Genomic DNA, 12,802 nt, shown 5'->3' on the forward strand with positions numbered 1-12,802 from the left:
TCTTACACATTCTGATCCTTTCAAAGATATGAAAGGTTCTATGCCAAGAAGAACAGCAGCTTATATGAAACATACACATACGTAGATGTGTATGGAAAGCACTCAAGCCCAACACAAAAGCCTTATATATTGAAAATAATTATTTGGGTGATAATGATGTGTCAGTGTAGATTCCTTAAGTGTAACAAAGGTACACTCTGGTGGATGGTTGTTTATAGAGGAGGCTGTGCATGTGTAGAGGCAGTGGGTAGATGGGAAATCTCTGTACCTTTTGCTGAATTTTGCTGTGAACCTTAAAACTACCTGAAAGTAATAAAGCCTATTAAAAAATAATGTTAATGTTGCAATGTTGAGCTGGAGAAGCTTGTTGTATAAAAGTCAGCTATCCAAGTTAAAACCTCTTTGATGTTCCTTTCAGTAATGATGCAAATCTTATATATTTTATGATGTGCATAAACATAAAAGTAAAAAAAACAAGCACAAGGATATAGAAGAGCATTATTGGGTTTAACGATGGAAATACATGGAAAATACATGTAATATTGTTGATTTGCTTATAGCCAGATGACCCATAGCCCTTGAATATATTTCTTTGTGCCAAGTTATTCGGTTTAGCTGCTTAGTTTCGTGCTCTGTTACATAGTAGAATGGAAATGTTATTTCTGGTGTCACGTGTCACCTTGGGTTATATCATCTGTCAAGATTCTGTGAATTCCAAAGATGTGCTTTGGAGGAAGGAACACGGGAAAGAGGTCATTGAGTGGGAGATGGAAACATGAAAGGCAGAAGCCTGGGGGCAGTTGCTTTCCTTGGCTTGGTTCTGCTTGCTTTTTTCTTTTCTTTCTTTTTTGTTTTTTAAGATTTTATTTATTTATTTGACAGACAGATCACAAGTAGGCAGAGAGGCAGCAGAGAAGGTGGGGGAAGCAGGCTCCCTGCTGAACAGAGTGCCCTATGGAGGGCTTGATCCCAGGACCCTGGGATCATGACCTGAACCGAAGGCAGAGACTTAACCCACTGAACCACCCAGGCTCCCCTTGGCTCTGCTTTCTTGAAGCAAATACTTTGTTGATCCCGAGTCAGTTTATTCTTCTACCCCAGGTCTCACACAGAAAGCCACCTCTTTGATGAATCACAGCGACCACACTTCTGTCTGAAATCTGTGCAAGCTGTGCTGTCTTTGCACAAAGTCTTCTGTCCCATTAGTTCAGTTATGGGCATCCCTTTGACCAGGACTCTTGCACTCCTTCCGGTTTGTGTAGGATGAGACAGCACATCACAGATGCTCTTAGCATCTGCTGTAGCAGCACCTTTGCCCTGAGCTCTACAGAAAGAGGGAGAAAGTCTTCAACTGGACCCTATCAAACACATAGCCTTTAGTGATATTTACCTAATATGCTACTTTTCTTTCTGGGTCCTTCTATGAACATTTCTGTGTAGTCATTAGCAACTGATTTGGCTGATGCGGGGGGAAATTGTTCAGGTTTATTGACTTTTAAAGTTTTTGCGTATGTAATTTAGGAAGGTTCTTTGTGTATTATCTTTTAAAAAAGAACAACTTTTATTGTACTTTCTCCATATTTTTGCAGCATTCTCTCTTTCTTCCAGCCTTTCTTAGGAAGTCTGAATGGTAAACTTAAGTATTTTCTGAAAACTATTCTTTGTTTTCTACTTTTAGTCTCTGAACTTTCTCATTTTTGAATTTGAGAAATGTAGACTTCCCTAACATCTACAGTGTTCCATACTTACAACCTTTGCATTCCCAGTGCAGGAAGAATGTAAGGGACCCTCGTATCTTTGGAGACTCTCAAACGTGGGTAGTTAACAAGGTTGCTCACACAGATTCACAGGAACAGGTTCAGCGGAAGCCCCGGCTTCATTCATACACAGCGTGGGCTGAAATTTGCTGTTTGCTGACTAAATGAATAGAGTTAACAAGATGGCAAGGGTTAGCAAATGTTTAATCAACGCACCGTTTCAGAGCACTCTAAAGTGAATCATTTTGTAAAAACTACGACTGATGATTGAATTACCAAATTGATCAAAACCTTAGTGAGGCAGCGGAATTTGAAGACCAAAAGCTGTAAGAGACAAAACAAAGTGATGTGCTCAAGTATGATTCTGTTACATGTCGTTAAGTGGACCTAAAACCAGTGTTTCCGGTTCTCTCTTTTCAACTGCAGTTGGGCTCTTTTTTTTTAAGATTTTATTAATTTATTTATTTGAGAGAGAGACAGAGAGAATGAGAGAGCATGAGCTGCGATGCGGGTGGGGGGTGGAGGTGGGGGAGTGGCGGCCCAGACAGGGCCAGAGAGAGAGGCAGACTCCCTGCTGCTGATCATGACCTCGGGGTCAAAGGCAGTTGTTTAACCAACTGAACCACCCAGGCCCCACTGAGCTCTTTTTAAATAGCCTTGTGAGGAGGACACAGTGGAGAAACTACCGTACTTGGTAAGTTTAGAGGGAGTTAATTTGAAAGTAATCAATAATTTCTCAGAAGTGAATCTGATTATCAAGCTAAATCATCTTGATCTCTTTCTGTTAGTTTTAACAAGGCTTTGGGACATTCTTTTGGGAATTTGGTTGATAATAGCTAGATAATCAGTCTGTAAATTCAGAAATGAAGAAGAAAATTTAGCTTTGGTGGCTTTTCTTTATAAGGTAAAATATATATTTGAATTTATGATAATGTCTGTGAAGCTTTCTGAGAACAAATTTTTGTTAGAAGACAGTTTCACAGTGACTGGGCTTTATAGCCAGAAGCAATAAATGCCCTTCAGTGTGAAATAAAGTCTATATATTAAAGTTTGAAACACGCAGAGCACCGAATTTCCACTAAATGGCTGTGATTCAAATCACTGAGGGCCTTTGGAACTTCAGAGTTTCGTTTGTTTTGGGGTATGTTTAGTGCTGTTTTCTGCCAAAGCGTAATTGGCAACTGTCAAGTTATTCATGTTACTGTATTTGCCGTAAGGACAGAAGTATTTTCTGTTAGTTTTAGCGCATATCATGGCTGTGAAATATATCAAGGTTTTCAGAAGTATTCCCAAATATTTTAAAATTTTCTGAGGGCAAGTTTTTGTTTTATATTATCAAATAAACCACTTTATTATTCTGGATTTGAATGTGGACTTGCAGAGATTTGAAGGTAGGGTGTAGAAAGGTAGAGGAGAGTTGACAACCCTACCCTGTGGGTTTTTGCATTTTCTTTGCTTTAGCATTTATGAATGCTCAACTCACTAGAATCTTTTCATTCCTTTCAGGTAAACATATTACCAGATTTACAGCATCAGCTTTGCAGAAAAGAAGGATTATGTCAAATAATTACAAGATTTCCAGGTAATCTCTAGTTTGCGTCCTTATGCATAAACATGTGAGATATGTAGGCTCCTTCAGCAGATACTGAATAATGAGATCTTAGATTCTCATATTTAGCTCCTTAGTCTATCATTCCACTATCACAAATCTTCCAGAATCCACAAGGTTCTGCCCATGGGGAGATCCTGATAAAAAGGAATACAAACGTTAACTTTGATATTCTTTCTTTTAGTTTTGCCTTCTAACTCTCTAGGTGAATATTCCTTTCTTCCCCTGTGTTTGTCTTGAAAATAATTGCTGTTTTGTTTTAAAAGCAATTATTGTAATTATTGAAATACTTCTTAATTATATAAAGCAAGGTTTTAAAAATGATTTCATCATGATTAAGTAATTCTTATCTTAGGAAATTTGCTTCTGCCTTTTGAAATTCCCTCAATTCGTGTGTTTCCCACAGGATACAGAATGAGTAAATTCCATGTCTTGACAACATTAGAAATTTGGGACAAAAATTACCATCTCATTTTTTCAGAGGTTCCCAAGGTGGGGGAAAATAAAGTATCAGATGGCCTGTGAGTCTTCATAGATCAAATTATAGCTTACTTTAAAACCCATGTTGAAAGGTTTCCTCAAATTTCTTGTTTAAAATCCATTTAATGTTAAACAGCTTATGCCCCTAGAAAGTATTTCAGTATATAATTACAGTTTAGATCTGCAGAGCTTCAATTCTATTTTTAAAAATTTCATTTGTGTCCTAGTGGGATCAGAAACCTCATATCCCATGGGGTTTTCTGTGGAGTTTCTGCTTCCACACAAAACATACAGCACATTGGTATATCCCGTCGTAAAGACTACAGTCTTCTACTATCATTTCTCAAGGATTAAAATAAAGTGAAAATGAATCAACAACTCAACTTTAAATTTAAGGTAGTCCTCTAAAAATAAAAAATATTTGTTTTTATAAAAAAAACCTTGTTTTTATAGTTATTGTTTTTCTATGGCAATTGTAACTGACTCCATAATCTCTTAAGTTTTGTTTCATTTGTTTCTGTAAACTTCCAGCTGGGTAGTTTTTATCATTTTATATAAAAAAAAAAGTTTTTGTGAGATGCAAGTAAAATAATTATTTCCACTAATGTATTATTAGCCAGTATCTAGGGATTCTTTATTTTAGGTAATTTGAAGGAAAAACTTTGTTTCCATTTGAACAGAACCTGCATATTTTTAAAGTATGTTTATTTTTGTTGCTGCTTACATTTCAAAATGATTGATTTAAAACATTAAGGTTCTGGGGTCTCTGGGTGGCTCAGCCAGTTAAATGTCTGCCATCAGCTCAGCTCATGATCCCAGGGTCCTGAGATGGAGCCCTATATTCTGGCTCCCTGCTCAGCGGGAAGCCTGCTTCTCCTTCTCCCACTCCCCCTGCTTGTGCCCTCTCTCTCGCTGTGTCTCTCTTTGTCAAATAAATAAATAAAATCTTTTAAAAAAATCTTTAACTTTGGACTTAGCAGAACATGTAGAATTACAGGAATAAAAGCTTATTTATACCCAGAAATGGGTTACCACATTAAAAAAAAATTCCCCAAACAACTCTTATATAAGTTCATATTTTATATTTTGCTTCTCTGCCATTAAGAAACTTTTAACTGTCTTCTTTGGCTTTAAATATTATTTTTTCCTTAAGAACAGCTATAGGTTCTAGAACATAATGTAGTCCTTTTCTACTCTGTCTAGTGTTTTTTCTATTTAGCTCTGTGACTAACAGGATAATTTCATGGAATATATAGGCTTTTAAATAAAATTATTTCTCCTATCATGTTATCTAAATATCATCAAAGATAATTTTCTTCTATGTTTACCTTTAGAGGACAGCATATAAGTCCCCAGCATTATTTCTGATAAGCTTTGTATAGAGTATTTTCCTGTAGATGTTGCTACAAATATGGACTATGTGATATGAACTCAGTATTCACAATATTAGAAACATTCTATTTGTTGTGACTAATGAATATTGAATATTGAATACAGATTAGATAGCAACATGTTAGTACCTAAATATATGCTACTATTAAAGAGGGAAGCAAACTACTTTATAATTGAGCCATTTTATTTAAAGTCAAAATGGCCTGTGGCAATTTAGGCTGTGTTTCATCTGGAGGTAGACAAGACCCAAATTTTTGAAACCAGAGATTTACCTCTGGTACGTATTAACTCTGTGATTCAGAGGTGGTTGGTTTTTCTGTTTGCTTTTTTAATCATAAAGTGAGGCTAAGGAAACCCATTTCATAAGTTTACTTTTAAAAGCATAGTAGATCGTGTGTGTGTTTGTGGTGTATGTGTGCGTTTGGATTTAAAGAATAAAGCACATTATATATTATACCTAACACATCGTGCTTCAACAATGGTAAACGGATCATCCTAGATTCAAAAAATGAAGCAACAGGTCTCACAGTATTTAATATTTTTTCTCTTCATATGGTTGATTATCACTATGATTTTATGTTTTGGGCAAAACTTGTGAAAGATTTGAGATTTCATCTTATTCCCAAGCTCACAAGTCTGCCTGCCAGTTTCCCAGGGCGTGGGCAGAAGACATGAGACTCTTGGGTCAGAAACAAACACTCTATTATTTACAGCAACAGCAGTAGGCAGACTACTAGCATTTGTACCGGTTCACTGAATCCCAGTTCCCACAGGGTGACGCGTAGCAGGCGAGGTGACACTTGTATACTTAGTGGTTTGTGTTTCAGTGGAGGAGCTCTGAGCTTAGGGAGTTAGGGTGTTTTATAATGGGCAGTGAGCATGCCTGCCCTTTGCTCCAAAGAGAGACATTATTTTTGTTATACTAGACAAAACCTCTTTGCTCCAGAGTGAGACGCCATCTCTACTTTTCAAGGGTATCTGCTATATAAATATCTTTGAAAAGATAGTTCAGGACAAAGATTGTCTGTGCCTCTGTTTGCAAAATGTCCAGGAATGTGAAAGATGCATGGATAAGTGTCTTCCAACAGTTTCAGAGAAGAATACCTGACGAGTTCTAGGTCAGAAGCTCAATCAATGTATGATAATTCCGAGCAAGTGGTGCTTCAGTTTCCTTGTCTATCAAAATGCAGCGTTTGACGAGGATTAATAATGTTGAGATTCCGTGATTCCACTGTGCCTTTTTCTCATGCAGACATGCTGTTCCAGACTTTACCTTAAGCAGTAGGTGGAGACAGCAATGCCAAGAGAGGAGGGCGGATCATACTGGTAAATGTGGTTGGGACTGTGGGTGTGGAGCAGGACAGAGTTTGGGCCAGAGGTAGAGAAGCGTTTGAAGACAGCAGGTGAGATTAACACCGTCTGTTCTGCTTCATCACCGAACTGAATGTACCTGCCATTAGACTTGTGACTCACTTTGAAAGGCACAAATCCATGGAATTTTTACTGGCTAGCACAGAGATTTATTTTTACCTTGCCATTTAATGCTTTGCCTTTTGGGGAAAAAAAAAAGTTTCATAACTTTTAGTCGGCCTAAATTCTAGCTAAGGGTTTTGTTGCTTTTTAGTAAGTTTGTTTTTTAGGTAAAAAAAGGATTTCGGGGCACCTGGGTGGCTCAGTGGCTAAGCCTCTGCCTTCAGCTCAGGACATGATCTCAGGATCCTGGGATCCAGCCCCGCATGGGGCTCTCTGCTCAGTGGGGAGCCTGCTTCCCCCTCTCTCTCTGCCTGCCTCTCTGCCTACTTGTGACCCCTCTCTCTGTCAAATAAATAAATAAAATAAAATAAAAATTTCTTTCCCATATTTAAATGAGATATAAATACAAAACAAGATAACAGAAAATGTTTTTACTTGGGTTGTGAGTTGTTTTTGTTCTTTTTTATGCAGTCTCATCATCCAACAAGCTCTGGTTAGAAGTGTGCCAAATTTGGGGGCATTACTCACTCTTTCCAGTAGTTTTATCTTAGCTCTCAGCATTGGCTTTCACGTGAAGCTTGAAATGTACCCAGACTTGATGCAAAGGTAGCATTTTGAACACTTTAGACTCTGTGTCCTCATTTTAATAGTAACATGTGGGTACATGAAGAAAAAGGAAAACAATAAAAAAAAAAAACATTTGATGTATCTAAAGATAACTGGGCTTTAAAAAATTATAGATGTTTACTGTCAAGCATAAAACACATCTTTTAAATAACACAATTGAAATTATTTTTAAGTATTGATCAGTAAGTTATTTATCTCATGTGGCACTGATGATTATTTTTAATATTCCAGATCTAAAAATTCCTGTTTGTCATTTGATGTCAGCAAAATATTGTCAGGGAATTGGGTAGCTTAGCTTGGATTTAAACAAAGTGACATAGGAAATTGTCAATGCCTAATACCATTTGAGAATTTTTGTTGCTTTCACTTTTTTCCCTCCCCTCTGCTATAACTTGGAGGAATATTCTCCAAGTCTGTAAGAAATGGAAACATTTCCATTGTTAAGAACTGGGGACTTGTCTCTACAAGGCAATCAGGCAAACCTTCAGAGAAGGCCAGCTTGCTTCTTCTTTGTCCTCTCGAATACAAAATCCCTTCTCTGTGTCTACTGTGCATTCCTTCATGTTTCTGTCTTTCCAAAGACTTCCACCTCCTGTCCCATACATGATTATATCCTTTATGCAAAACATTCTTTCCCCAAGGAAAACTCATCTCTTTAGTATGACTGACATCAGCTAGGTGATAGCAGAAAGTAAGCTGATGGAACTAATTCAGACTAAATTACACCCTTACCCCAGTCATAAGCCTCTTAGATGTATTTGCATTTTTATAAAAGAAGCTTGCAAACCCAATGAATTTCTAATTGGTAGAATTTCTGGAAGTGCATTCAAATTCCCATTCAATTCACCAGCAAGCTGTCCACTTCCAAAGCTACTTGGATCCATCTATGTACTTTCTCTGTCTCTACCATGAGTTTAGTTCAAGACAACATTCTGTCATACCCTCCTCCCCTTCTTTTCTTGCCTGGAAAAATCCACTCCATTACTGAGACTCCAGCCAGAGTTATCTTTCCCCCGTCCCTTTCATAAATAAAGCAATTTGATTAGACTTCCTTATAGCAGTCTGTCTAGGGACTAAGCAGTGAGGTCCAGCTCTCTCATGACTTGATCGAAAGTTAGATTCTAGAACAGAATGTTGTCAGGGACCTGGCATGTGACTTGAATGAATTCATAGCAAATTCAGAAGCTTGAGAGGTCAGATAACCTACACATTTTCAGATTTGGCCTGACACCAAATTTATAGACTCTTTAACATAAGCCATTTGGTCTTCAAGAAGAGAAGAGGAGGTGAGGACGTGGGAAGGTACAAGGCGGTACCACATGGCATCACCCAGATGCACCTCAGCAACGTTGCGGTGTGAGAAACTTAGGGAAAATGCCCCCATGTTTCCGATTCCTGTAAAATTCAGTTACCATTGAGATTCTTTTTTTTTAAATTTTTTTAAAATGTATTTATTTTCAGCATAACAGTATCATTATTTTTTCACCACACCCAGTGCTCCATGCAATCCGTGCCCTCTATAATACCCGCCATTGAGATTCAGATCCCACTGAAGTGGTCCTTCCTCACCCACCTCCTTATCCCTGTACTTCTCGAAGCTCCTTCCCCTCAGCATTTTCCTAAACCTTGTTAACTCCAGTTTCCATTTTCCCCACAAAACCAGTAGTTTTACTAACCCCTGAGAACAATGACGCTGGGTTTTCTGTTAAAGTCTTAATCTCTGCAGTTGGGAGGGACCATCAGCATCTCTTCGCTACTTCTTCTCACTGTCATCTACCGACATCCTCATCATTCAAGGTATTCCATAAGGAAATTGTCACCCAGGTTCATTTCTTCCTTTCTACTTCAAATCTGCCATCAATCCTGTCAGTTTTGATGCCCATACCGATGACCTTTCATCCTCCTGACCTCACACCTCTTTGATGTCATCAAATCCATGACCTCCTTTTTTTTTTTTTTTTTTTTTTAGGTTTTATTTATTGATTTGACAGAGAGAGAGGGAACACAGGCAGGGGGAGTGGGAGAGGAAAAGCAGGTTTCCCACTGGGCAGACGGCCCGATGTGGGGCTCAACCTGAGCCATAGGCAGACACTCAGTGACTGAGCCACCCGGGTGCCCCCATGACCTTCATTTCTCGTCAACTTCAGTGTCCAACTTTGGTAGCCTTGCTTGCTACCTTTGACCACACAGCACTGCCCTATCTTTGAAAGCTTACTAATTCATGACTTCATAATCAGCCTTTCTGGCATTTTCACTTCTTCAATGCCAGAAGCTGGAACCTCAAATGACACATTTAATGCTCTTAATTCTGCTCCTTTCTCTGTCAGCCATTTTTGGTCATAATTCCTTTCTTACCAAGCACGGACCACTTAGTCTACCACTTGAAATATTTCCCTGCAAGCACTTGGCAACATTTGTATTTTTCTTCCACAGCAGCCCTTAAGCCACCAATTATAGAAAAATCCTACAACCTGACTTTGCTGCTTCTACACAACAGACACCGGAGGAAATCACACAAGTTTGCTGTTTTTTTGTTTTTGTGTTTTTATCCTGAGGATGTCTTCCTCACTTGCTAAAATGGAAAGAAAAATCATACTGCTCTGCAGTTCTCAGCTCAGCCATCACTACCACCACAGCTGGCTCATGGCCCCTTAAAGCAGCCTGTCCTAATTTCTAAAACATTCATGAGGACACGAACAAAAAAATTGAAGAACTATGCCTAGAACTTGCATTATAGATGTAAGAGGAACGTCCCTGCTTCCCAAGGTTGATGGAAGTAAACTGTAGTTCTTACTGCTCTGTTCAGTTCTCTGTAGATAGAGAAAATCCTTTCCTCCTTGGTCAGGGTATATTTCGAAAGAAAAGCCAGCAGAATGTGCTGATGGTATGGATGGGGTTTGTAAAAGAATGTTTGCTACAGTTTTGGCCAACCATCATTTGGGCTAAACAAGTTAGAAACCAGGCATGGAGTTTAATCTGTCATTTAGCTGTAGGTCCCCTAAAAGTCAAGGGGCAAGACAAGGACACATTCCTTCCAAATTGAGCATCTTGTGTTTTTAAAATAAAGAAAGTATAAAGAGGAAAACATTAATATTGTAAATTCACCAACCCAGAAATAATAATTGGGAACATTTTTGTGTATTTTGTGACTCAAGAGTACTTTCCAAGTGAAGTTGATTTTTGGAGATTGACACTTTCTTTCCTCTGTGTTCCCGTTGAACCACGTGACAACCTCCATCATAGCCAAGTCACATGGTATCTTAGCTGTGTTTGTATGTGTTCGTTTTCCCACCAGGACGGAGTCTCCCTGAGGGCAGGACATTTTTTCACTTCTCAGGTTCAGTGTGTGGTCGTCGTTCCTGGTATATAATAGGCCAGAGAGGATATTAATGGAGAGGGTCAGAGATGTGGAAGGAGAGTCCTACCCAGCATCAGAGGGTCTTGGCAAAGCTTGGATGGATTCATCTGTTTAGCCATTATGAACTCAATGTTGAGTTGAGACTTTGAGGCAAAGGACAGGGGCTGGCAAATTTGAAAAGACTGTCCCCTTCCTCCAAGATAGAATTACCTATTTTAAGGAAGAAGGTATTTGCACTTACAAAAGTATGACAGAACTGTTATACTATTACATACATGCAAGGCAGAAAGATGCCAATAATATACATAAGGTAGTTCCAACTTCCAGGTGATTACCACTGCAGCCAAAATACTCATGACCTTAGCGCTTTCTAAAAGGACAAGCTTCACACTTTCTCTCACAGTTGATTGTTCATTCATGCAGGCCGGACATGGACTTGTACTTCTCTTAGGTAGGCTCCTATTTTTGTACCATTTCAACTCAAAGGTCTTTAAATATTTGTTCACCATTTCTTTAGAGGAGAAGTTAAGTGCTAACTGCCAGGAAGATGGAGTAGGAAGATAGAAATGAAGATTTTCCTCTTTCCTACCCCATACTGTTTTAGTACTTCTTATAGATTTAACTCGCTGGACAGTTTTCTTCATCTTAATGGTTCTACATTCAGAGCAGAGGAAATCCAATACTTCTTGACGACTGTTGTGTTTCAGCATTTTTTCTCTGTGGATCCTGTGAAAGCCAGGGTGTCTGAGATATGGCCAGAAAACCTAAATCAGAAAGAAAGAGCATTGATCTAGATGGCAGTGAATGTTACATGGGTTATTTTTCTTTATTTGAACTCTAAACGTTGGGGTTCTTTATTTGAACTCTAAACCTTGGGGGTGGGAATCCCAGAAACTCTAACAAAGAAATGGAACTGCTTTGATTGATAATGTGTGGGACCCTACTCTCTTCATCCTCTTGGGGGCTCCTAGAAGCAACTTCCTGACACCTACCCGACCCCAGAGAGAGTTCTGCCTGGGAATCATGGCTTTAGATCAGGAACTTGAGAATAGAGAGAGTTAATAGCAGTCAGTGGGGGCGGAGAATATGGTCATGACTCTGTTTGTCCAAGTATGAAAGTGAGAAATGTTCTTCTCTTTCCTTCTTGTATCCTATTCAGGTTTTTGGCCACCTATGAGAGGGAATTTAATGAAAACAGAAGTAAAATTTTTAGAGTGATCAAACATGAATTTTTTTAAATTCCTTTTACCTTTCCTTTTCATTAGGGCTTTATGACATTGGTAAGATACATTAATTATGAAAAGATAGAAAACAGAGATAAAAAAGGAAAAACGTAAATGGAGTGCAATACATATTTTTTTCATACCTTCCCTATTAATGTGTAATTTTTATATACTAGAGTAACAGACACTTCAAATGTGAACAAATTACAGCATATTTATTAGTGGAAAGCTATGAAGACATCTAAAATGATGGAAATCTACATTTATTGTCACAGAAAAATGTTTATATTGTTGAGTTAAAAATAAAAGAAAGAAGAGCAATCCCTTTACATGCTGTACATCATCTACTTTATAAGTTTTGCCTCTGTATACCATAGCCATCTGTAAACTATATAGTAACAATGTTTTCTCTTAAAAATTTATTCTTACGTATAAACATACATATATTAATTCATTCAGTGCTCACAGTGCCTCCATAAAGGAGATACTGTGATTTCTCTTTTACTCCAAGGTAGAAAAATTAGGTACATTTCCCAGGATCTCACATCTAACAAATGGTATATGCACACAGGCACAATGAGTCCGGAGCCTGGTTTCTTAGGACCTCACTCTGGCCGGCTCCTCAGCATGGTTTTTGAGGCTGAGGCAGTCTACCTTCCTGCCAGCTCTCCCAGCTCTCCCCTTATTCCCTCAACCGAACTCTGCTCAAGCCAGTCTCCTCCTTCTGCTGTCCCTTCAACAGCCCACTTAACTGTCCTCTCCTCTTCCTGCCTTTGTCCAAAAGACCTCGTTTGAACTTGATCATCTCTTTTAAAGACCTTTTTTTCCCCCCAAAATACAGTCACATTCCAAGGCACTAGGGCTTAGGACTTCAACATATGAA

General features: G+C 38.5%; 1 protein-coding gene across 4 annotated transcripts in view; it reads left to right on the forward strand.

The window, feature by feature from the left end:
• Positions 1–12,802, forward strand: part of CPED1 (cadherin like and PC-esterase domain containing 1) — a 265,626-nt gene that overhangs the window by 60,208 nt on the left and 192,616 nt on the right. For all 4 annotated transcript variants that reach the window (XM_045062916.1, XM_045062917.1, XM_045062918.1 and 1 more), the window contains one exon: positions 3,264–3,339. In XM_045062916.1, coding sequence (XP_044918851.1) covers positions 3,264–3,339 — 76 coding nt within the window. The remainder of the gene's footprint in view (positions 1–3,263; positions 3,340–12,802) is intronic.

This window comes from Mustela putorius, unplaced genomic scaffold (genome assembly GCF_011764305.1).
Source record: "Mustela putorius furo isolate JIRA1106 unplaced genomic scaffold, ASM1176430v1.1 tig00003845_pilon_pilon_pilon, whole genome shotgun sequence".
In the NCBI taxonomy this organism is placed as follows: domain Eukaryota; kingdom Metazoa; phylum Chordata; class Mammalia; order Carnivora; family Mustelidae; genus Mustela; species Mustela putorius.